At 42.7% G+C, this 24238-nt stretch overlaps 1 protein-coding gene across 3 annotated transcripts in view; it reads left to right on the plus strand.

Annotated features, from left to right (window-relative positions):
- The window catches only part of USP22 (ubiquitin specific peptidase 22), a 105635-nt gene extending 82667 nt beyond the window's left edge, over positions 1-22968 (plus strand). For all 3 annotated transcript variants that reach the window (XM_083474368.1, XM_083474370.1, XM_083474369.1), the window contains 8 exons: positions 1332-1479; positions 4238-4343; positions 5135-5293; positions 12284-12410; positions 15714-15805; positions 18668-18730; positions 20722-20871; positions 22329-22968. In XM_083474368.1, the coding sequence (XP_083330494.1) occupies positions 1332-1479; positions 4238-4343; positions 5135-5293; positions 12284-12410; positions 15714-15805; positions 18668-18730; positions 20722-20871; positions 22329-22371 (888 nt within the window). In that variant the 3' untranslated portion in view covers positions 22372-22968. The remainder of the gene's footprint in view (positions 1-1331; positions 1480-4237; positions 4344-5134; positions 5294-12283; positions 12411-15713; positions 15806-18667; positions 18731-20721; positions 20872-22328) is intronic.
- Positions 22969-24238: the final 1270 nt, after the last annotated feature.

Consider the following 24238-nt stretch of genomic DNA (forward strand, 5'->3'; position numbering starts at 1 on the left):
CTAAAAATGAAGGGGTTGTGCTCCATTTTAGCAGTGTTACTGTGCAAGACCCTTCCTGATCAAAGAACTGACCTGTACAACCAAACTGAGCAGGGTTTAACCACAATTCATCAGCTGATGATTGGGATGGGGGTGGTTTGATGCTTCTGCATTGGCTGTGCACAGCATTCTGTCATGGGGCATTGGTGCGCACAGTCAACATAGATTTGAACGCCACGCCCCCAAACCATCAGCAGATATCACCCACAGATTGGAGTGATGTCTGCAGTTTTTTTTTGGGGGGGGGAGAGAGAAATGCCTTGCCAGCTGCCTTTTCCCATGAAGATGAAACTCTCTTGCAGAGCTCTTCATTGCTTATTTGATTGGGTACTTTCTTCAACCTTGCCCTTAGAGTTGCGCTGTTGTTGGCATCCATCTGTCTCAAAAGGTAATGGAGTGTAGCTCCGGGGGTGAAGTCAAACTGCTGTGTTAGCAGCAGTGAAGTGACCTCCCCAGTGCACAAAGCCTGGGCGGTGTGTATGGAGGGCCAGGAGTTGCCAGAAGGAGGCATCCACAGCACCACCCAACTGTCATAGGGACTCTACTCTGGGTTTGTGTAGGGTTTACTCCTTAGCCTTTTCTTCTCCCAAAGATACCCTGCAAGACAGCAGATGTTTAAGATCAGCAGAAGGTTTAAGACCTTCTTGACCATTAGACCCACTATTGGTCTTGTCTGCTCAATCTACCAGATCTTGTCTGTGTGGATTGCACAGGCCTGTTCAACATTACCGCACAAACTCAAGTATTCCTGGCCCATAATAGAGTATTTCATTTATTTTTTGCTCTGCAACCACAGATTAGCACACCCTGAATCGTGTTGGCTGCTGAGGACAAGACCAGCTGATGAACTGGACTGAGAATCCAAGTTCTAGGGCAGCCATGAATTCTGTACCAGATAAAAAAATGCAGAGTAAAGGCTAGCTCTGACTTGACATTGCATATCCATGTGAGAAAGAAACCCAAGATTGTATTTGTTACAGGGATGAAATATTCCAAGATACTATATCAGAAATGGTTTAGGTAACCTAAAACATTTCTGATATGGTGGTAAATTGCTTGGGATGGTGGGTTAGATACGGACACAGAGGTTGAAATTCTGAACTCACTTACCATTGAATACAATAGTTAATCAAAGATGGAAGTGAAAGCTTCTGAACTTACCTTTTCAGCTGCAAAAAGGCTTGGACAGAGGCTAGGCACATTCTCATACCACTAAACAATGGTTTACTATTGCATTCAAACCATCCCAATGACAAATATTTGACCATTTCTTATATTCTTTTTCCGAGCAGTTCTACTCTGGGCACCGATCTCCTCACATTCCATATAGGTTATTGCACCTGGTATGGACGCATGCACGGCATTTAGCAGGGTACGAGCAACAGGATGCACACGAGTTCCTCATTGCTGCGTTAGATGTGCTACATCGACACTGCAAAGGTAAGGCTTTCTCCTGGCAGTTTTTCCCATTATGGCCTCTTCTCAAACGAGAGCAATTTAAGCACTAACCAGGTTTCCTTCTCCATCTAGTATATGAGAAGCATTTCCCTTTTTGCACTTTAATTACAGGTGTAATAATACAATTTTCACTTGGATCCATCTGGCCACATCATGTGCGGCATATAGAGCTTTTAAAACCGGTCTACCTCACATAGTTGAACCCCTTTAAGTTTTTACCTTTGCAGATATATTAGGGCAGGGGTAGGCAACCTAAGGCCAGTGGGCCGGCTGCGGCCCAATCGCCTTCTCAATCCAGCCCATGGATGGTCCGGGAATCAGTGTGTTTTTACTTGAGTAGAATGTGTCCTTTTATTTAAAATGCATCTCTGGGTTATTTGTGGGGCCTGCCTGGTGTTTTTTACATGAGTAGAATGTGTGCTTTTATTTAAAATGCATCTCTGGGTTATTTGTGGGGCATAGGAATTCGTTCATTCTTATTTTTTCTAAAATATAGTCCAGCCCACCACATGGTCTGAGGGACAGTGGACTGGCCCACGGCTGAAAAAGGTTGCTGACACCTGTATTGGGGCATATGGAGCAGCATTTTCCTTTAAGTGATAATTTTCTTTCAGTGGAATAATACACCTTTTTGCTGTTGCTGCTGCTTTACATATTGACAGGTGCAAGTAGGTGGTAATTTCATTCCCCCCCCTTTCTTGCCAGATGCCATGGGAAGCCCAGTGAGTGGGTAATACCTTTCTGTGTTGCTGTGAACAAGCTTACAAAATAGTCTTCTGAGACCCCCTCCTCGCTGAACCTAATTGACTTGGGTAATTGAAAAGGGAGCAATCTTATCCTCCTGTGGGCAGAAATGGCTGTCTATTAAGCATATCCAGCAGGGATGTTGCCTGATGGACAGTGAAAATGTGAAGAGGCCATTTGTTGGCTTTCTGTCTGAGGACCAGAAATCCTAAAGAGAAGGAAATGCTTTTCAGATGCAAGGATTAAGTCTTGTTTCTTTGCACTGAAGCAGAATCAAAGTGATCCTCTTAGATAATTAATAGAAGCAATAATTAAATTTTAAAATTATATAAAATCATTACAAAACAAGAGAAATCAAAGCAGCAAGGTGATACTGTGCAGCTTTTTTTAATTCTATCCCACTCCACAACTGAGTCAGCAATGCAACTTTGCATGACTTCTTTTTAAAAAGGAACAGAGAACCTATTGTGTGTTAATAAGAATTCAGCGGACTGTGTCTTATGGCTGAAAGTTAAATCCCTTTTGATTGACAGTTGTTCCATAGTAAAATAGTTCACTTGTAAATGCTGTGCAAATTTAGTAATTCACCACTAAAAATAATGTATTCCAAGCTGGTCTTGGCCCTTCTTACAAATCAGTGGGATTTCTAGCTTCCCCAGTTCCAGTGATACGGGGACAGGTAACAATGCTTTTTAAAAAGGTTAAAAGCAAAATATAGTCCAGCAGAGAGTTTAACTCTGCCCATCCCAAATCAACCCAATGCAAAAATATCTTCTTACAAAACTTGATTTTGTCATCCTGCTATTATGTCTTATGTAGATGCATTTTTAATGTTGCCTAATGGAGCATTCACTGTGGTTGACTTTGGTGGCAGTGGGTTACTCTGATAGAATTAGAAGATGAGTCTATTTTTTAAAATCTGTTAACCTGCTTAGTGCTTTCAACTGGTTATTTCTGGTTTAATATATTGCAACCCACTTGCAGCCAGAGGAGATATGCTTTTTTAAACTATATAAGAGATTGGAAGTGGGTCATGGTTTTCTTCCCTCCAATAAAGCAGATTTCCTCCACCTACCTTAATGCCAGTTTGTAGATGCTGTGTCACAGGTAATAGTTATGGCTAGATGGGTTCCCTCATGATCTAGGATTGTTAACAAAGTTCATCTCTTGGTCAAGCATTGCACCTGACTAGGCTTACCTGCAGTTTAAGTCAGTTTAAACATATCCCTTACCCCTCCTGGCTTTAACAGTGATTAGATGATACTTTGCTCTTATCTGTGGTTGAGAGAATCCCACTTGACTAGAACATGAAATAAGAAACTTACCCTCGGCTCTTACATTAGAACTTGCCTTTAGCTTATTGAACACGGTAGGGTAACCAGATTATTCTACAGAATTTATACTATGTTTAAAGCTGCTGACGCCTTCTTTTCTTGCTTAACTGTACTTTGGCAATTTCACTTAGGTAGTGCGTATATGATTGCATGTGTGGTTTTCTTAAGTGGAAATAACCATTTTGCCAAGAAATGCTTGTTTCTAGAAGTACATTTGTCGCTCACTGGTCCTCTTAAGTGAGGTTAAGTAGTCATTTTCACTAACCACCTCAGCTGTGTGGCCTATTCTGAAATCAGTGCTTGAATTAGGCCAAGTCAAACCATTCTTCTGGTTAATAATAATAGATTATCCTCCCACACTACTATGGGCTCTGTCAGAGTACATTTTGGATTAACTGACTCTCCACTCTGCATTGATTGAACTCAGTGCAACAGGAACAATAATATAGAGGTAACTTTCACACTTGGTGGGTTTTTCCCTTTCTTTCCATATTCTTCATGCACCCATTTCCTTTCACCTTGGCTTTCTATAATAGCAAAGAGGCTAAGAACTTTCTATACATGCTATTGCTGGTATATGGAGCCCTTTATGCACACCTGCCTATATACATTACGTAGGGATTTGTTTCAAAGTCTGTTCCATTTTATTTTATTTTGTTCAGGTGACGATAATGGGAAGAAAGCCAACAACCCCAACCACTGTAACTGCATCATAGACCAAATTTTCACAGGTGGACTACAGTCCGATGTCACTTGTCAAGTCTGCCAGTAAGTATGATGGAGTTAATTAATTTCATTTTAAAATACAGAATAACTCACTTGACGTTGAAATGATGAGCATGGAATACACAAGATGACATAGCCAATGCTCTTTTATGAAAGAATGTGTGCTTCACACTCCCCTGGTTTAAAGAAAGTAGATCTCTTCTTCCCCACCCCCTACTGCCCTGGGGTCCAGACTGGATCTGCCAGAATTCTGTACCACTAAACCCCATGGACTACTTGTTCTAAGTGATCGTATTCCCACTGCCAGTATATCTCATGGGGTGGCTATTGCTGTAAATTCCGCAAAATTCTATGCCCTTTAATAGGTTCTTAAAGGTCCATTTAAAGAAAGTTGACAATAAAAGAAGCTGTTTTGATGGAGGTGCTTTCTGTAGTCTGAGCACCCTCTAGAGGTGAAGTACTACCTCTCCCCACCCCCACCCCCCTCCCAAGTAAACAAAGCCTTGAAGTAAGGGCTGTTCCACACATTCAATTTTGAGATAAGAGGCACCATAAAAGGAGCTCTCCTAATTTTTACATGGTTTAATTGTCTTGTGAACACATTTTTTTATGTCAATATCAAATGATACATACTTTTAAGAAGGAACATTTTTTCAGAATTCATTAACTTACAGGATTGTTAATATTTTTTATCATTCACTTTTGTCATGTGAATCATTCCAAGTCCTTTACTGCTTAAAAAATGGATGTGCCAACCATTCCTATGTATCATTTTTGCCCAAACTGTTGCTTAGTTTATCCATTTGATTGCAGTCTCTCCTCTTCCTCCCTAGTGGTGTTTCCACGACGATAGACCCATTCTGGGACATCAGTTTGGACTTGCCAGGTTCTTCTACCCCGTTTTGGCCTCTGAGCCCAGGCAGCGATGGCAGTGTGGTGAATGGGGAGAGCCACGTGTCAGGAACCACGACCCTCACAGACTGCTTGCGAAGGTACAAACTGTGGCAGACGGCCTTTAGCAAGGAGCAATCTTAACTCCCCCTCCTGCTGTCTGCAGACCAGCAGTTTTCGGGCAAATGGCCAAGGAGCAAAACAGCACCTCAGCTGCAGTTATTAACTGCTGAATCATCTTGCAGAGCAGTTCGGTTCACTTGCAGAAAAAGGAACCAGGACAAATCTAAGCATGTAGCATAAACTGACAAACTGGTAGGTAACCAAGACTCAAGTGGTCCCACCTGATGACCACTGGTTAGTTTCCCCATGGATAGGCTTCAGCACTGCTTATCACACATTGTTGTAAGTATAAACTGCGGAAAATACGGATTCATTTGGCACAAAATATGCTCTCTCGGAATAATCGGCAGAGAAACAGATGGCTAAAAGAGTCTTAGAGCTTGATCTCTCCTCTTCCAAGACATTTTTTATGTAGATTCTGTTGAATTATGGACTTCACTATATCTGAGAATCAGGGGCACACCTTGACATAGGAATATTGCTCCTGCTCCCCACAAGACTTCCAACCACTCCTTTACATTCTTGTTGTCGGGACAGAAACAGAGTCTCTCAAGGGACAGGGAGGGGTTTATGATGCTGGGGAGGAGGAATAGGTGGGCAAAACAGCCAGTTTTCCCAGTTCCCTTTGGGCAAATAATCTAGCACTGTTTCCTTCCTTTTTTCTCTTCTGTACCTCTTCTTCAGTTCTTGTAGTGTGGAACAGCTAGATGCGAGAGAAGTTTCCAGGTAGCTAATTCACCACTGAAGAGCAGAGGTCCAAATGACAGAGTTCATTGTGATACTGCACGCAGTGGGGGAAACTGAGTTTTAAGATTTTCATGGCAAAAGAAAATTATTTATGTTATATTGCCTTACATTTGATAATTGGCCAGGCTGAAGGAACTTGATCCTCACAGAGATCCTATGTGAGGAAATACACAGAATCTCCTCCTCCCCACCAAAAAAACACGTTTCTATAAATGGAACAGGATTTTTAATTCTGTCAGCTAGGGAAAGCAGGGTCTCTGTGGTGGGTGATGAAATAGCAAATGCAGGGTTCCCTTCCCACCTCTAATTACAAAGATTTAATGGAAGTGGGTTTTCCAATTCCCATGTAGGAATCAACCCTAAAGGGGGGGGGGGGGCAAAGTCAGCCAGATATAGGGTGTATATTTCTGCCATCTTGCCCTTAAAGCTGGGGTAGGGAACCTTTTGCAGTCCATGGGCATCTTTCAACCATGGCCCACCCTTGGGTGGGGGCACCTGTCAGTGCCGAGAATGGCCAAAGTGGGTGCTTGCACATGGACATACCAACACCCCACCCCCCCAGCTGATACATACAGATCAGCTGTGAAGTAGGGCATTAATTACCTTTTTTAAACCTTCACCTTATTTACCTCCCTCTCTCATGTGGTGAGCAAGGAGGAGGAAATTTTCCATAGCAGCTCTGGACTGAGCAGAGAATTTATACCTCTCTACCCAACACTACAGAGGGATGAATCATGGGTTGTGCCTGCTTGAGTCTGCATTTCATTATGACACAGCCACCACCAGAAAGTTGGGCCACTGGGGAAGGCTTGGTGAGCTCTATGAGGCCCATTGGCTAGAGGTTTCCTGCCACTATTCCAGATGAACTTAAGCAATAACAGGCAACATGTGGCTAATAATGTAATAACATATATATCAACTTATAAAATAAATCAATATTCTGTGAACAAAATTAGAGAAGGTAGTCAATCAATATCACCAAGGCAAACAAGCCTTTCAATAGTCCCAATTCTGCAGTCATGCAATACTAGAAGCTCAAAGTGTAGATGATCACAGGAGAGAAAAGATAGGACTCTTTCATAGGAGCCCGTATTCCATAGCCATCTTTGGAACAACCAGAAGCCTGTCAAAATAAATAAGTCCATATTGTTTGCAAGCAATGTTTCTGTCATTCCGATAGCCTTACAGTCTAGCAGTAATGATCAACTGCAGTTATTGGGAAAAGCTGGAAATGTACTGAAGACGGGAGCAGCAAAATCTGTCTACCAAGACAGTCTTTAGATTTTAGCTCAACAATGCAGTCCAGCGTTGCAGCTGACAGCTTCCAGAGCAGTTAAAAGAGGAAGAACCATCCTAGTTTATTCCTTGCTTTAGGATTGCCAAGTCTTTCATAAAGAACTATGAAATGTATGAAGAGGATAAAGCCAGCAGGACCCATAACTTCACCTACCTTTTTGGATGCTGCCCATTGATTGCTTTGTTATGGAAAAAGAAAACATTGCTTCACCTTGCCTAACATAAGCTGCTTCTCTGTACATGTAAATGTAACGAAGACCAGCATATGAGGAGAGTCCAACAAGAAGCAAGTTTTGTTCTGGTTTCAAAGTAGGCACACTATTCCAGCGATCCTGATGATTGTACCATTGAACAATGGAGCTGAGAAATTAATCCAGGCCTAGACTATTGAATTTGTTAATCAGCTATATCTCCATCCCTTTTTGAGAAGCCACCTACTGCTCAAGGAGATTCAAAAGGTCCTTGCCAAAGAATTTGTCCAGCAACATACATGAATTTGTAGGCAATACTGCATGGAGTTTCTTGACCTCCAAATAAGGTGGTGGGTCAGAGGAGTCTTACATGTCTTAGCAAGTTCTGCATGGTTACAATCCAGGAAATTCTCCCCACTGTGTTCCGCAGCTTTCCATTTCAATAATGAGAGTGAGGAGGTGTTTCCATATATCTCCTTGGCTTAGTCCTGACATCATATTATTATTCATAGCTCGGGTTGAATGCTGCAGAAGTCCTTCTGTTTAGGCTTTCCGCATCAAGACATCACTAAGCAGTTCTCTGCTGTAGCTACAGGAAAGTCACTCCAAAGAGATGCTCCACTGCTGTATGATGGTGATTTTCTGCTTTATTCACTACTTGTGTTAGCAAACAGATATCCATACTTTCCCCTTCTCCAGGTCCCTGCTCACTTGTCAGGATTCTCAAGTGCACATTCCAAAACAAGTCATCAGATTAGTCAGTTCTATGAAATACTTGGTCTTCAGTTCTCCTTCTTCATAGTAGCTAAGAATGTAAGAACAGGCCTTCTGGATAAGATTTAGGCTCCATCTAGTCCAGTATCCGATGCCCAACAATGGCTGTGGGGATGCCTCTGGAAAGCAGGCTTGAAGGCAACAGCTTTCCCCATTGTATTCCCCTGGCATCTGCTATTCAGAGGTACACAGCATCTGAACATGTGAGATTCTATTTAGTTGTCATGACTTAAAACCATATCTATACCTTTTAAGAGATCACCTGCCCTTTTAAACAGGTATCTATGCCACTATCATTACCATGTCCTATGGCAGTGGACATCAGAACTTTGCTATATAGAGAAGAGCTTCTTTAATTTTTAAAATAAATAAGTTCACACATTCTATTATGCCCCTATCGTAATAATTTTTCCCAAACTTAACCCGCCTCCCCAAATGCTTTAGTCATTACTTAGAAGGAGGTTCTCAAACTCCTAGTCATTTTAGTTACTCCCCCGCCTTTTTCCAGTGCTATAGTATCCTTTTGAGAATGGGTGACCAATGCTGTACACAGTATTTCGAATGCACCCACACCAAATACTTCTATAACAGCATTGTGATGCTGGCCACATCATCATTAGGCTTCACATGAAGCCACTTCAGCATTGGCTAGAGCAGTGGTTTTCAACCAGTGTGCCGTGGCACCCTGGGGTGCCTTGAATGATGGTCAGGGGTGCTGTGGGCAACACTGGCCTCTGTCCCTCTTTCCTTCCCTCTCTCCTGTAATGCCCACTCACATCTCTGCCTCTCAAAGGCTTTTGCACAGCTGTTTGTTGTAGCACCCCTGCTGCTGCCGCCACTGCTGCCTCCCAAGGTGAGGTCCTGGCCTCACGTTCACCTTTGACCAGTCTCTGTTGGGCCACTAAGGCTGGGGGCATCCTCTGCCTAGGCCCCTGTGGGAGCGGGGCAGCTCAGAGACCAGGGATGGCAGCAGCAGCTGCCCAGAGTACTCCCAGGTAGAGAGGAGAGGAGGCTGAGGGAACACTCCACAAGGGAGGGTGTTTGAAAAAGGGTGAGAGGCTGCCAACTCTGCAGGCAAGGGCTGACATAACTGGGCTCCTAAGCCCCACAGGGGTGCTGCATAAAGAATGTAGTTGGTCAAGGGAGCCATGGACTCAAAAAGGTTGAAAACCTCTGGGCTAGAGAATGCAAGGAATACCAAGTTCTAGCTGGGTAAATCTAAAAACTTTGACATTCTATACCTGCCTACCTTCAGCTGAGTACATCTGGTAACTTTTGGACAAAGCAAGTTCCGTAAGACTGGTTCATGCATAACATTAAACCACAGCTTAGCTCTATGTAGACATGCCTTAGTAAGTCCTAGGGAATTGCCAGGCTTGCACATGGAAACCTTGCTGCCACCTCCTCCTGCGCAGCCAGAAGGACAACTACTGAGATCACTTTCCATTTCAAAGATCTCATTGTTACCCATGAGCCAGGAATCATGGGTTAAAACAGACAGAGGTTAGATGCAAACTTCATACCATAAGTTATCATACTGACTTGTTTGTTATTAACCAGGAGGCTTGAATCACACGGAACACTAAGCCCCAACATCTTTGAAAGCTCATCAGAAGTTGTCCTCTCAGCTGTGCAGGAAGAGGAGAAATGAGGGAGGAGCATGCAAGCCCAATGCTTTGCTCAGGCTTTTTGATACTCCTTCACATAGCACTAAATCATGTGTTACCTCAAAACTGCACTAGCACATTTCCGAAAAAGAGTAATTTTATTATATCCATCAAGTCGTTTTCTGCAGGTTCATGGGTTAACCTCATTCTCAAGTTCCACGGTGGATTGGGCGAACACATTTCATTATTTGGGACAGTTACTTCAGAACAGAAGTACAAGTGATCAGTTTAGAGAAGGTGCTTCAGGCTTTAAGTGCACCTTGTCACATTTGCAAAATCAGAAGAGTTAAAAAAAAAAAATCCCCCCATATAGAAAGGGGCTCTAGTCTGGTCATCTTGACATATAAAGGGAAGGAGGAACATTCAGTGTGAGAGGCCCCATCTCTAGTCTGAAACGATAAATTGCAGATGCAGGCTTATTATTAAATTTGTATACTGCCTTTCATCCATAAATCTCAAGGTGGTTCACAACATAAAAATACAAGATAAAAAACACAAAATATGTAATAAAAACAAAAGCAAACGAATAATTCCCCCCCCCCTGTTTCATTGAGAGACGGGACTGCATCTGAGTGGTGTCTTACAGTTTGTACATTATAAAGGCTTGTGCGAGAAGCCAAGTTACAGGGAACCAGGCAGAGGGCCTTCTCGGTAGTGGCACCCACCCTGTGGAACGCCCTTCCACCAGATGCCAAAGAGAAAAACAACTACCAGACTTTTAGAGAAGACATCTGAAGGCAGCCCTGTTTAGGGAAGCTTTTAATGTTTAATAGACTGTTGTATTTTAATATTCTCTTGGAAGCTGCCCAGAGTGGCTGGGGAAACCCAGCCAGATGGGCGGGGTATAAATTATTATTATTATTATTATTATTATTATTATTATTATTATTATTAATTATAATTATAATTATAATTATATGTGCTTCTTTAAAGAATGAGTCAGGAAAAGTAACAACCAAAGTAGCCTGGTTATGAAGTCGGGAATTAAAATTTCAGCAGAAGTAAATTCCAGACAAGGTAGATAAAGTTTGGTAATACTAAGCATATTTTAAAATATACTTAGGTTAAAAGAAAGGTAATTGTTGCATTTCTTTAGAAAGAGTTTGCATACATATGAGATACATATGGCTTCTTTCTGGATAAGGAAGAAGGCTTTGTGAATGTAATTTTATCATGTATGTCACAGGGTGTTTTAAACATCACAGAAACCAGATGAAGGAAATTAAGTAGTGGAGACTTTATAGATGTGAGAAGGCAAAGGCTGTTTTAAGAAGAAGGTCATTAAGTGGAAAGTCTAAAGGAAAAAACCCCAGATGTAATCAACACCCATGTAGGAATTGTCAAGATTGTGTTTTAGTAACTACAGACTCCTTGAGTATTTGTAAGCAGATTGGTTTGGTTCTCTGTTTATTGCAGTGTGAGTAAGTGGAAAAAATTGCAAGCATGTTGTCTTGGGTTTGTAGATTAGACCATGAAAAAGAAGCTCGAGATGAAATTTTGAAACAATTTTCCATGCTTATATGCATTATCTCTTCTTGCAGAGCACCCCTCCTCAAACACTTGTCTCTTTTGCAGGGCTGGGACTTGGGATAGAATCCCATAGTTTTGCCATGTAACCGAACACAAGCCTGCCCATCATTAACTTTGCATCACAGTTATTGCAGTAATGGGCAAGGAGAAGAGAGTTGACTTAGCCATGCAAGAAGCATCATAGTCAGTTTTTGTGGATGACCAACGGCTGGTCTCCCCTTCCTCATGGTATCCACATGGTGATAAACATCCAAATTGGAGGCTAAACCAAAATTGAATCCATGTGGTTTTAAAATTGTGGTTTCATGAGTGTTAGCAGTGTGGGTAAATGTCTCCATAAAGAAACTTAAGTTTTTCATAAGGTTGTACAAAGGTCTTTGATATCAATAATTTCCCCCAATACTTTCTAAAACACTAATCTTAGTAGCAGGTCGTATGCCAAGAGCCAGTTACGTATTGGGGAACAGGATTTGAGGGCTTTTTGGAAAATTGCTGAGAAACCAAGAGCTGAAAGTGCTACCTATTCTTTTTATGGATAACCAAGTGCTAGTCTTTCTTTGATCAAGGTGGCCCATTTGCTGTAAGCATCCATATTGACAGTCCTATGCATGCTTACTTGTGAGTAAGCCAGTTAATCTGATAGGACCTACTTCTGAATAAACATGCCGACGATTGTGCTGGAGATGTAAGTGGAAACTCAAGGTGCAGTAGAAATGATTTACTGGTGCTGGTCGTTCACTCTTTTCTTAAAATATTTGTTTAGGTTTACGAGGCCAGAACATCTAGGAAGCAGTGCCAAAATCAAATGTAGTGGTTGCCATAGCTACCAGGAATCTACCAAACAACTCACTATGAAGAAATTACCCATTGTGGCCTGTTTTCATCTCAAAGTAAGTTACCAAATCATGATTTCAGGTAGAGAATCCTGCCCTTAGAGGCTTGATAGATTTTTGGGGGGTGTCAAAGACATCTGAGTCTACATCTAAGAACCTCAAGATCTAAGGCAATAGTTCTCAGTGGATGTGGCAGGAGAGGATGGCAAGTGTGGGAAGATTCAAGGACAATCAAACATTTAAGCATTTCGGTGTAGTATAGTATATAGTATCCAATTTTTTGTTTGTTTGTTTTTTGCAGAGTATGGATAGATATATTTTAAAAATGAGAGCAGGCACAACTGGGGAGAATCCTAGTTGTGTTTTCCAATGTATCTCTAATAAAACATTCCGTGTGGAGCAAGCAAATCTTTATACTAAAAGAGTGGCCTAGAAAATAAAGTTTTGAGAACCACTGATCTGATATGAAAGTCTAGTCCATCCAAGACTCTGCATGCTCAGGTCTCAGAGCCCTCTCCAAGAACAGGTGGGAAATTGGATGTGCAGCATTGTTCCCTTTGCAGCAGGATGCCTCTGCATTGGCTGGGCCATCCACAGACCTAAAATAAATACGTGGACTCTGGCCTTCTGTTGTTGCTGGGTCAAAAGAGCTGCATCTTTTGACTGCTGTAATCAAAGGTTTCCAGCAGCTGGCTGTAAAATCCCTGGATGGGAGTAACCACTTCTGGTCCAGTCTCAGATCCAAAGGACCCTACTGGGCAGAGGTTTTTGCTATTGGAACTATGCTCTCTGCCTTTCATTGTGTGATTTATGGAAATGACAAGCAAACATTCATGCACAATTGGGTGTTCACAAGGATGTTGGTCTATTAAGCATTTAATGTACACCTTGCAAGGTATATGCTTTTAAAACATTCTTAACAGACCTGTGATGGGCTTCAAGTAGCTCCCAGCACTTGCCAGCATTTCCCAATACTGTAATCAGAATGTCCTGATTTTGTCATAGGATTAAGAGGAAATGCTTGTGATAGTTAGCAGATTCCACAGTAGGGAACCTGCCTTTGTATTTGTATTTTTTGCACTTTCAGGTGTATTCATAGTTGTGCAGACACCTAGTTCCCACTTAACCTAAAGTACAGAGAAGTCTGGTTTCAAACTGAAACAGTATTCGTAGATCTGTGCTGAATTGCAGAGGAGGCTCTCTTGCCACAAGCTATTGTGCCATCCTTTCCAAAATTAAGATTTAATATTTCATGCATCAGAACAGCATTCAGACACTGGTGAAAGTAATTTTGCTAAATTCCACCAGCTGTTTAATTATGAAACTGTAAGTTATTTGTAGCTTAACTAATGATAACAAAGTCATTATGAGGGGCATATGTTCTGACAGTGTTAATAATGCTGTGAAAAAAGATGAGGAGAAATGCAAAAGGATATCTAGTCCATGTGATTCTTCTTCTTTTTTAAACAGCCTGATCTGTTGCTAGGGAATTGTTATGGTGCTGTAAGCTGCGAATAATTAACAAAGAGTGTAAATAGGACAGGAGTTCCGAGAAACAGAGAGAGGTGCCACCTTCTTAAAGAACAGTTCATTCATCTTTTTGCTCCCTGCTCTCATTCTTCTGTGGCATTCTGCTTAAATGATGATGAAAGTGTGGCGCTTATCACACTTCCCATTGTCTCAGAAATTAATCTCTCCTTGTCTCTTTCTTTCCACCTTCCTTTTCTGTTTATTTCTTGTCAGGATGTGGCACTTCAGTATGGAGAATTCTCTGTTTTTCTTTCCCTTTTTTGGCTGCATTTCCCCCCTTACTGATACTGAAGTAAACCTTTAATTATAAGCCAATACAGACACACTGGATAGCACCTGGGCTATTGTCTATTAAAATTCAACCCTTGTCAAAAAACAAATTGTTTGATTGATTGATTGATTTCTGTATACTCAGCTTTCTCATTGAGGTATCCACAGGAACACTATTATTTTATTTTATTTAATATACCCCACCCATCTACACTCTGAGCAGCTTACAGCATATATAAAAACATAGTAAAACATCAAGAATTAAAAACTTCCCGATAGCAATTAAACTTTCAAAACCAGAGATGGGAGCAATTGATGAAAACCTAAAGAACCAGATCAGCTTATTAAAACTACTCAACCCAATAGGTTGAATGCCTTTGAGAATAAAATAACCTTTAGCAGACAGCAGAAGGTCAAGAGAGAGGGAGCCAACTGAACTTTTCAGGGAAGAGAATTCCATAATTTGGGCTCAGTCACACAGAAGACCCTCCCGTGTGTTCCAGCCAAACATGCCTTTGCTATTGTTGGGATGTGGAGAAGAGCCTCCCCTGCAGATCTTAGAGTGAGCAGAGTCATAAGGGAGTAGCTGATCCTTTAAGTTATCCTGTGTCCAGTTTAAGGCTTTAAAATCTAGGATTTTGAATTGTACCCAGAAACAAATTGGAAGCCAATGCAGCTGCAGGTCAGTTGAGCGTTGCTTGTTCCCAAGGGCTGATACTCAACAAAACTCCTGCTGCCTCACTCCGGACCAGCTGATGTTTCTGTAGAATTTTCAAAAGCAAACATCATTGCAGTAATTCAGCCTGCTCATTAATATTCATAACGGGAAAAGCATCTACACAAACGTGTGAATGGCAGACCAACCGTCTGTTCTGTTCCCAAGACTCGTATTATGAAGCCGGTGCTGCTCTTGTCACTGGCGGAGGGGCAGGGGGAGCGCATCGCCCCCGGCACTATCGGGGAGGGGGGTACTATTGCGGCCGCCCCCTCGGACACGCGCCGTGCACCCCCCACCATGCCGGGCACCACGCCCCCGGGACACACACCAGCCATGCCCCTGCCTGGTCTACGCCCCCGGTGCCAGAGCATGCAGCTTCGCCACTGGCTCTCGTCTCCTTGACCTGTGTATCTGAGATGAAACAGATGCTTGATTACAGTGAATGACTTCTTACTAGCTTGTTGAATGGGTGAAACTTGGATTGCTGGCCCTGGCACTTGATAAATGATAAATTCAAATTGTCATTATTGACCTAATGATTGAGATCTTAAAGATGTATCATCTTTCCTTGCATGCTAAAGGTTGTGTATTGCAGGTCTGTACGCTTTGTTGCACAGACTTGAATTGTACATAGGCCGTTGCGTTTTGTTATCGCCCGTCACAATTCCTGCTGGAAAAAGAGACACTACAGAAACATTGTGGAAATAGAATGCGGCTTGCTCATTCGATCTCACCTTTTCAGTAGTTTACTCCTACTGTCCGCTGGTTTGACTTGGGTAGAAAGAAATGATACTATCCAGTGAGATGTGCTTACATAAGTCATGCTATATTCTTTATTCTAGCGGTTTGAACACTCAGCCAAACTGAGACGAAAGATCACTACATATGTCTCCTTTCCGCTGGAGCTGGACATGACGCCTTTCATGGCCTCCAGGTATGTTCCAGGGCCTGTTCTTGTGAGAAAGCATTCTTGTGTGGGGAGACGGCTTAAAAAGAGTTTTGGAACCCCTTCTGTGGAACAGCACACAGAAAGAAATGAGTAAATGTCGCTTTCCGGTTGGAAACTAGTTGCAGCATGATTTGGTTACTGGGGTTTTTAGGGTGGTGAAATTTAAACTTATTTCAAAACTTGATTAAGTGAAAGTACTCCTGAACTGAAAGGAGTCTGATTCAGCCCCCCCCCCTTTCCTTAAGGCATAGATGTCATTCAGGTCATTTAAATAAAATATCAGTATCTAAACTTCCACTTGTGGAATACCTGGTTTAGCTTTAATCCTAATTAACCAAGATATATTCTCTCTTCCTTGATGCTTCTGTTTGCTGGAATACTTTAGGGAGAGGCATGTTCACAAATTACTCCTGCCATACAAGCTCAGGCTAATAAGTTGTTAGACACGTCAAAATATACTTGCCCATAGGAAGTGAAAGTTAAACTCTTTTTAGTGGCAGCTGACACTTGTTGTCTACTACTGACAATTTCAAAGCCATTTCCTGCAGAAGTGGGTAGAAACCTTGCATTTTAAAACTAGTCAGTGTTTTGATACTTAAGTTCACATAAATCTTTGGGTTCCTATTCCTATTTTACTAAAATAACATTTCAGATGTTAGCTAACATATCTATCGTAAGTTTGAAATTATTGGTTTCTCTACCCCTTACATAGGGAGCTTTATTAATTAGTTTCACTGGTGAAACAGAGTAATCCAATTGCCATAGTCGAAAACATAAAATATGCTAATGAACAAGAGCAAGTGTGGTTCAGCAGTGTAAAGAGAGCTAATGCAATTAAGGTTTTCTTTTCAGTGAAGAATTGGATTAATTTTCTCTTCCTTTCAGTTTTGGGATTTACACAGAAGTATCCTTAGTCTTAGATTGTCATGAAATCTGTCATGGATGATCTCAACACAAAAGGTTTCCCGGGGCTCCTTTCTTTAGCAAAGCATCAAATATAGGACATCATTGTGATTGGATAATGAGAGAGGCATGTTTGGAGTGGATAGAGCCATCCATTGGCCATCCTGCTGAACTGCTTTTACCTATCATAAAAGAAGAAATCTAAATGAGTGTAAATTGGTCAAAACTATATTTTCTACCCTTACAGTACCTGTCGTTTCCAGACAGTACAAACAACATCCAACTCTGATTCTGTGGTAATAACAGAGCACCCTGGGAACCTCTTGAGGCCTATATTTACCACAAGGGTGGCTAGTGAGTGGACTGCCAGATGCAGCTTGACTTCAGCTCCCATCACCCATGACCATTGGCCATGCTGGCTTGTCCTGATGGGAATTGTAATCCAACATCTACAGATCTTCCCAAATGCCCTGGGGGAAACCCACTGTGTGCTTTTTAGAATTTAACTTCAGGATGCTTCCATGTGACTCCAGTCCACATTCTGGATATGGAGCAGTCCTTCCCCCTCCCTCAAAGATATGAAGGGGACATTACCTGTAAAAAAAGGCTGTACTTTGGCCTCAAGCATTTTAGCTCCCAGACACACATATCCTCATCAGACGGTTCGTTATGTCAGGGGCATTTCACTTACCTGTGCTTGCTTTTTAAAAAAATAAAATCATTACGTTGATTAGTTTTTACATAGGCAGTCTGAAATCTGGCATTGTCCCTTTGAAAATTACCATGGGGCATTGGCATGAATTTCTATCCCCTGTCTGTAAAACCTTTGATTTTTTTCTTTCTTTCTTTTTTGAAGCAGTGTTAGCCTTTTTAGTGTGTCCCATCTTCTCCATCAGCAAGTGGTTTATAAGTCAACATGCTGGCTGGGGCGGATGGGAACTATAATCTAGAGGTCACCAGGTAGGCAAAGGCTGTTCTAGGGTCTTAGCCTTCACTATCCATCTCAGTTTTGTAAGGCAAAAGCTTTGGTGAGCAGAGCAAGTATTGGAAACATATGGGCACATTATGATTTCTCCCCCTGCCCTGCCGATTAAGAGGCGGCTTTATTCTGATTGGCTGAGATCACTGTGGGCCCAGGAGTAGACTTGATTCCCACCCTGGTAGTGCTCCTTTGTTTCCTCTGTATAGGCAGCCCCCCTGTTTATGCACGTTCAATACACACAATATACGCACATTGCAGTGAACCTGGAAGTGACCCAGAAACGTCATAAAGATGTCTGTGAAACGTCACTAAAAGGGCAGTACAGGGACGGGGTGAGGGTGTAGCTGAGTGTTTGCAGGCTTTTTCAATGGGTTTCAATTATATGTGATTTCACCAGCGTGTGCAGTACCTCGGAACGGAACCCCCGCATAAACAGGGGGCGGCTGCCTGTATAGGGAAATGATTTCTCATTCATTCGGGCGGGGGGGTAAAGTATTGCCCATATGTAGCACAATGCCTTCCATCCTCAACCCTAAGTTGTGCAACCCTCAATGGCAGAGATCATACAGAAAGGTGTAACACACAAACACACACACAGAGAGAGGGAGAGGTGGAGAGAGGTGTACAGGTCCTTGCAGTACACAAACCCTCCCACACAGCCCACCAGTCACAATAGGTGTTTTTTTTATTAGTACTGCAAACACAAAGTTCTGTTGATACATGAGTAGGTGATGCCAGTTCCAGATGGCTGTTTATATTAAGCCCCCTGCCTCCTCCTTTTGAGAAGCATCTTCATAAGTACGAACGAAGATTTTTTTAACCCTCTTATATGATGTACACCTTATAAATACAAATAAACGTTTAGAATCTACTCTGTTGAGAGAAACCAAGGAACTATTTACAACCCTTTGTCTTTTTAAATGATTCTGAATATTTGTGTGTGTTTTTGTTTTTTGCTGTAGTAAAGAGAGCAGAATGAATGGGCAGTACCAGCAGCCGGCAGATAGTCTAAACAATGATAATAAGTAAGTAGTATTGAATTCTGTGGCTCTCCCTCTTGGATGAGATGGACTAGAAATCTGTTCTGTATCCTGCAGAGGTGTAGAAAGGCGTGGGTGTGTTGAGCATGTAGCATTATATACCAGCCCTGATAATAAAAACCCAAGAGCTAGGTCTTATGCTTCAGTTTGCTTCTGTTCCTTTTCCGTTTGCCTCCTCTGCCATTGCCACCTACCAAATCCTACAGGTGGCTCCAAATCCTTCTATCAGCTATGCAATTTTAGCATCTGTACTGTATCTGCCTCTACCACTATTGCCTACCCACTAGCTCAGGGGTCAGCAAACTTTTTCAGCAGGGGGCCAGTCCACTGTCCCTCAGACCTTGTGGGGGGCCGGACTTTATTTTGAAAAAAAAAAATAATGATGCAAGAGCACCACGAGCCCCGGTGGCTGCTTACCTGTGTTTTGCGAGCGGCAGGGGCTGGCGGCAGCAGAGGGACGATGAGCAGCGTGCAAAGGGGCTCCAGAGAGGGGCTGCTTAAAATAGCGGCCACTTGAACACTACTGCTGCTGGCACCAACAAAGCCCAGCCCCCTTCCTCCTCTAGGCAGGGCGGGGAGAAGCCAGGAGGAGGGAGGGAGGAGGCGGCGGCATCGCCGTGTGAGGAAGAGGGAAAGAACACGTGTGCTGGCTTCTCCCCGGATCATCCACGGGCCGGATCCAGAAGGCAATTGGGCCTGATCTGGCCTTCGGGCCTTAGTTTGCCCATCCATGCACTAGCCCAATGACTTACCTACTCCTCTAAAGCAAGGGTTTGCACTGTTGACCACCAGAGCAATGCAACTACAGCTGCTATTCCCAGATTTAAAAGGTGAAAGGAAAGCAGTGTAAATGGGTAGAGACTGGTATCTGCAAGTGACAGGCTAAGCTGGGTGCATCGTTATACTTCTTTGTGTAAAATGAATCTTGGCCTCTGTGCTTCCCTAGCTGTGGATTGTAGCCAATGTTAATCCCACTCGAAACCAACTCATTTTAAGCCCATTATCAACAATGCAAAGAGGTGAATGCTTTTGATACAGGGTGTGAGGTTGTGCTCTTAGGAGAACCTTATTACAAATAAGCATTATCTGTATTGCTTAGAATTGTTGCAGTAGTTATAATTCACCTCACAGGTTGCCTCTCATAGCGTGGGGGGGGGGGGCTGTGAAAAATAATTAACATAAAATGTGTGCAGCCTCAGTTTATTAATGTTCGTTAGAAGCCATAGCAAGAAATAGCATCTCATTCTTTAGGGGCAATATTCCTCTTAACTGCTATATGTTGGGAGCAACCCAGGCATCAATGTTGGTGGGTCTAGTGCGGCCAGGTGAGCAAAATGCTGATTTTCTGCCAGGTAGGCAGTCTGGGATATGAAACCAGACAAGCACATAGGTTAGTCTGACAACAACTTGACCTTCTCTCTAGAGATAATTTGGTATATTATTGTGGAATTCTAGGCCCAAGTAAAATTCCTTGTGTCATCAGAGAATCTCTGCAGCAGCTCCCATTTCTGGAAACTGCAATGGCAATGCAGAGGGTGAGGTGCTTGAGTCCATTTACTTCAGCCCATAGTTGAAGACCCAGACCCCTTACACAATGGAGACCTTGTGCCACCATGTCCTGTTTTATGCGTTTCCCAGAGTCATTCAGTTGGCCACTGTCGGAGAGTGAGTGCTGTGCTGACCTAATTTTGCATGGATTAACAAGTCAGTGCTGAAGTCTTCTAATGTGTATTACTTACAAGGAGACTTTTGAGAGTTATATTCCAAATCATATCTCTTATTAATAGTTGTTCTTATAGTTTTGGTTTCAAATGCTTGGCATTTCCCAAAGTTCCGGGTGCAGAGCACAGGAAGCACCCTTGTGGATATGCCCCGCTTTTGCAAGTATTTTATAAAGACTCAAGTAACATTGATTGAAATAGCTGCTGCATTTCCTCTTGACCTAAGTGCTTTCTCCCAACTTGTTTTGCCACCAGGTATTCCTTGTTTGCAGTAGTTAATCACCAAGGAACCCTGGAGAGCGGGCACTATACCAGCTTCATCCGGCAACACAAGGACCAGTGGTTCAAATGTGACGACGCCATCATCACCAAGGCTAGCATTAAGGATGTACTAGACAGCGAAGGGTACGTCTTGAGCAAAACACAGAGGAGGGCAGCCTCCTGTTTAAGCCATAAAATGCCATTTTCGATCATTTCCTTTTCGGTACATTCATGAAGTGTAAAGTGCAGCAGACTCCAGATGAGGAGAAATGGAGAGGAACATGTGCAGTCAGATTTCAGGCTGACCTTTTGGATACACTCACAAGGGACAGGCAGCGGGGATTCTAGCGCCTTTCCCTTACATATGTTGCCTTGGGTTGAGCTTGTTTTGTCCAGCAGAATCCAAACTGCATACTCGACAGAACTTAACAGGTTGTGCTCAGGGAACCTAATAAAGCTCCCTATATATAAACGCTGCAATTTGTCAAGAATGCAGAAGCCACGCCCCCAGATGCCAAAAGTCATACACTGCCCCCTTTTGTTAATAAGATTCTGATTCACATTGATCACATGCGTTTGCAAGCTTGTCTTTGCAGCTGATGTCAATAGAAATTGTATTTTTGTGTGTGTTTGGCTTTTTAAAAAATTAAAGCTGAAAGCTGCACTTTGCAGACCTGTGACATACAAAGCCCTCAGTACAAGACACCCAGGGGTTGCCACTCTCCATGTCACATCCAGGGCCTGTAACTGGTTTGGCATATGATTCTTGCCACTATCCATAGCTAGGTGTTGTTAAGGCTGCAAAATATTGTGATGTTCTTTATCACTGTAGAGCTGCATTCTATTTTGGGGGGTGGATTGAGTGGGGGTGGAGAAGCATGACAGTTTGAAATCTGGAGTTGCCTCCGCTTCTGGCATTCCACGCTCTTGGCTATGATAAGATTGATCCCATCATCCTGTTCTTGTTTTCTTAATTACACCTGACATTTTCTCCCCACTGCTTGCTTAAAGGGTAGATGTGTGAGCTTGCGAGTTTAAAAAAAAGAACTCATTTGAAATCTTGGGAACGGGCTCCTCCGAAGGCAGGCGTTTTTTACTCTCTCGGTATCTCTCAAAGTGAATCCTTGAGCTGGTTTTTAATTCAGAAATGTTGTACCACGGCTTTTAGAGGTTTGAGAAATGCTGGTTATTTATCCAGAGTGAAACTTAACCGTAGAGACCAGAAGCCTGATGGCCACAATGTTAACCATCTGGGTGCCCCCTATTGGCTTAGCATCATCATTTGTGTAGCTCGTCCTGTAGGCCTCCTTTCTGGGTACCAAACTAGACCAGTCTCTGCATTAAGCAGTCTAGTGCAGATCCAGAATAGAATGGGCACATACCATGATGAGTCATTGGCTTTAAATTATTTAGAGATTCACAGTATGACCACGAAAGAGAGCTAGCGTCGCTGCCTCCCTGGAATAATTCCTGCCTTGTGAGAAGTAGTCCTGCTTTTAACATGGCAGAGAGAGAGAGCGCTGTATGGGAATGTCAGTCAGCTGCTGCAGACAGCATTAAAATGGTGCCTTGTCCTTCCTCTTTTTGTCATCTTCCTGCAGATATTTGCTGTTCTATCACAAACAGTTCCTGGAGTACGAGTAGCCTTCTTCAGCAGCTCAAGAGAGAAATGAAAGGAAGTGAAATGAATGGCAGCCTTCTGAAAAGACACACAAACCTACCTGAAATGAAAAGACACCCATTCGACATCTAGCACTGAGCTGGGACAGGACCTGCTTGCCGCTGGCTCGTGGCCTAGAGGAGTAAGAAACGAACAATGTCCATCGTGTACGCAGTCCTGCAGGGACAGAAGAGGGGGGGGGAATGTAAAAGAGGCTACAGTCAGTGACTTTGAAAGAAGAAATATAATAACGCAAAGATTGCTCTGGGTGGGGAAAATAGGAGCAGAGGAATCCAGGCGCTGGCACATCTCCCTCCGTTCCTCCAAAATGTGTGTGGGAAGGCCGGGGGGTGTACTCTCATCTCCATAAAGCATCTTCTCCATTGGTGCTTCAGCTCCAACTGACCAATCATACAACAGTTATAATTAAAAAAAAAAAAAAGTCCAAGCCCATTTTTTTTATGCCTATGGGTCTGAAAGCAGTAAAATGGAGGAGAATTGGGACGACGCAATGATATGGACTTTGCAAGTACCTTTTTATTTGTGAATTTTAGTTATTAAATAAATACAGTATGAAATTACCGGGCTCTTTGTTTTTTGGCAAGCATTAAAAGGAAGTCCGGAAATGCGGAACTGAAGTCGCGATGCTATGCGAGGCTTCCCAGCATGCCTCCTCCTGCTGCTGCTACTGCACAGGTAACCTTCTGACACCTTGGGACTGCTCATCAAAAGTGTCAGCACTGATTCTTTTTCTGTCTGAGCCCCCCTTTTTTGTTTTCTATAAATAGCTATTTTCTTAATTTCCACACCCTTTTGTTCACCCTCCCCACGAGAATGAAATTCATATTTGCAACCATCAGTAAAATGAATGAATTGGCGTGTTTATACTGTAAAAGTGGTCTTGATTGTTTATTTTTTTGTGGGGGGCGGGGAACCTGGGGATTAAGTAGGAATTCTCTGGACGGTGTTGTTGTTGGGTGTTTTTCCACCCTCTCAAAGAAATACTGCACTCGGGAGACACTTGGAATCGAAAAACCTGCCATCTGCTAACTCTGGTAACTGGGTGCCACTGTTGCAATTAATTTTCAACTATTGGACACCTCTGCCTCAACACCAGACACTAAGTAAACAAAGGATTTCCCCACTTGCTCTGCTTTTATTGGTCCCTTATCTCTCAGATATATTAATTTTCTCATACATCACTCCCATTCTGTATACAAAGCCTCCTGGCTTTGTCATTACCTCCCAAAAGCCCAGGAGCTTGCTTGCTTCTGCCTTGTCACAAATGTGTTTATGTTCTTCCCCCACCCTCTGCTTCCTTCTCCCCCCTACTTACTGTCTAGACACTGGCTGGGAGTCCACATGGGCTGTATATTTTATAACCCAGAGGTGGGGCTGCGTTTGATTTGCTGCTTATGGAGAAAGGGGCTTTCTTGCCTAGTAAAAAACAAAAAAGCCCTGCTTTTGGTGTGGGTGGGTGTGGTTTTTTTAAAAAAAGAAAGATCTGTACACAATAGCGAGAGTGAATGGTTTTGTAACCTCTTTTCCATTTACAACCACTTTTGCATTTCTGTGAGTAAAGAAACACTTTTAAAGGGCCCACTGATAGTGCTGGGGTGCCAGCTAAATTTCTATAAAAATCTCCTAACTTTTTATTTTGAAGGCTGCTTCCTACTTTTAAAACAACAATTCCATCATTTATACAAAGCCTTTGGGGGGGGGGGACCCAACCATTCAGCATTCAGAGATTGTTACCAAATTCTGCAGTCTTCTAGCACATATAGAACAAGCGTTGTGTGTATTAAGACCAACTTCCCTACCCTGGTGCCCTCCATCTGTTTTTAGACTACA

This window comes from Podarcis liolepis (genome assembly GCF_965112155.1).
Source record: "Podarcis liolepis genome assembly, chromosome: 14".
In the NCBI taxonomy this organism is placed as follows: domain Eukaryota; kingdom Metazoa; phylum Chordata; class Lepidosauria; order Squamata; family Lacertidae; genus Podarcis; species Podarcis liolepis.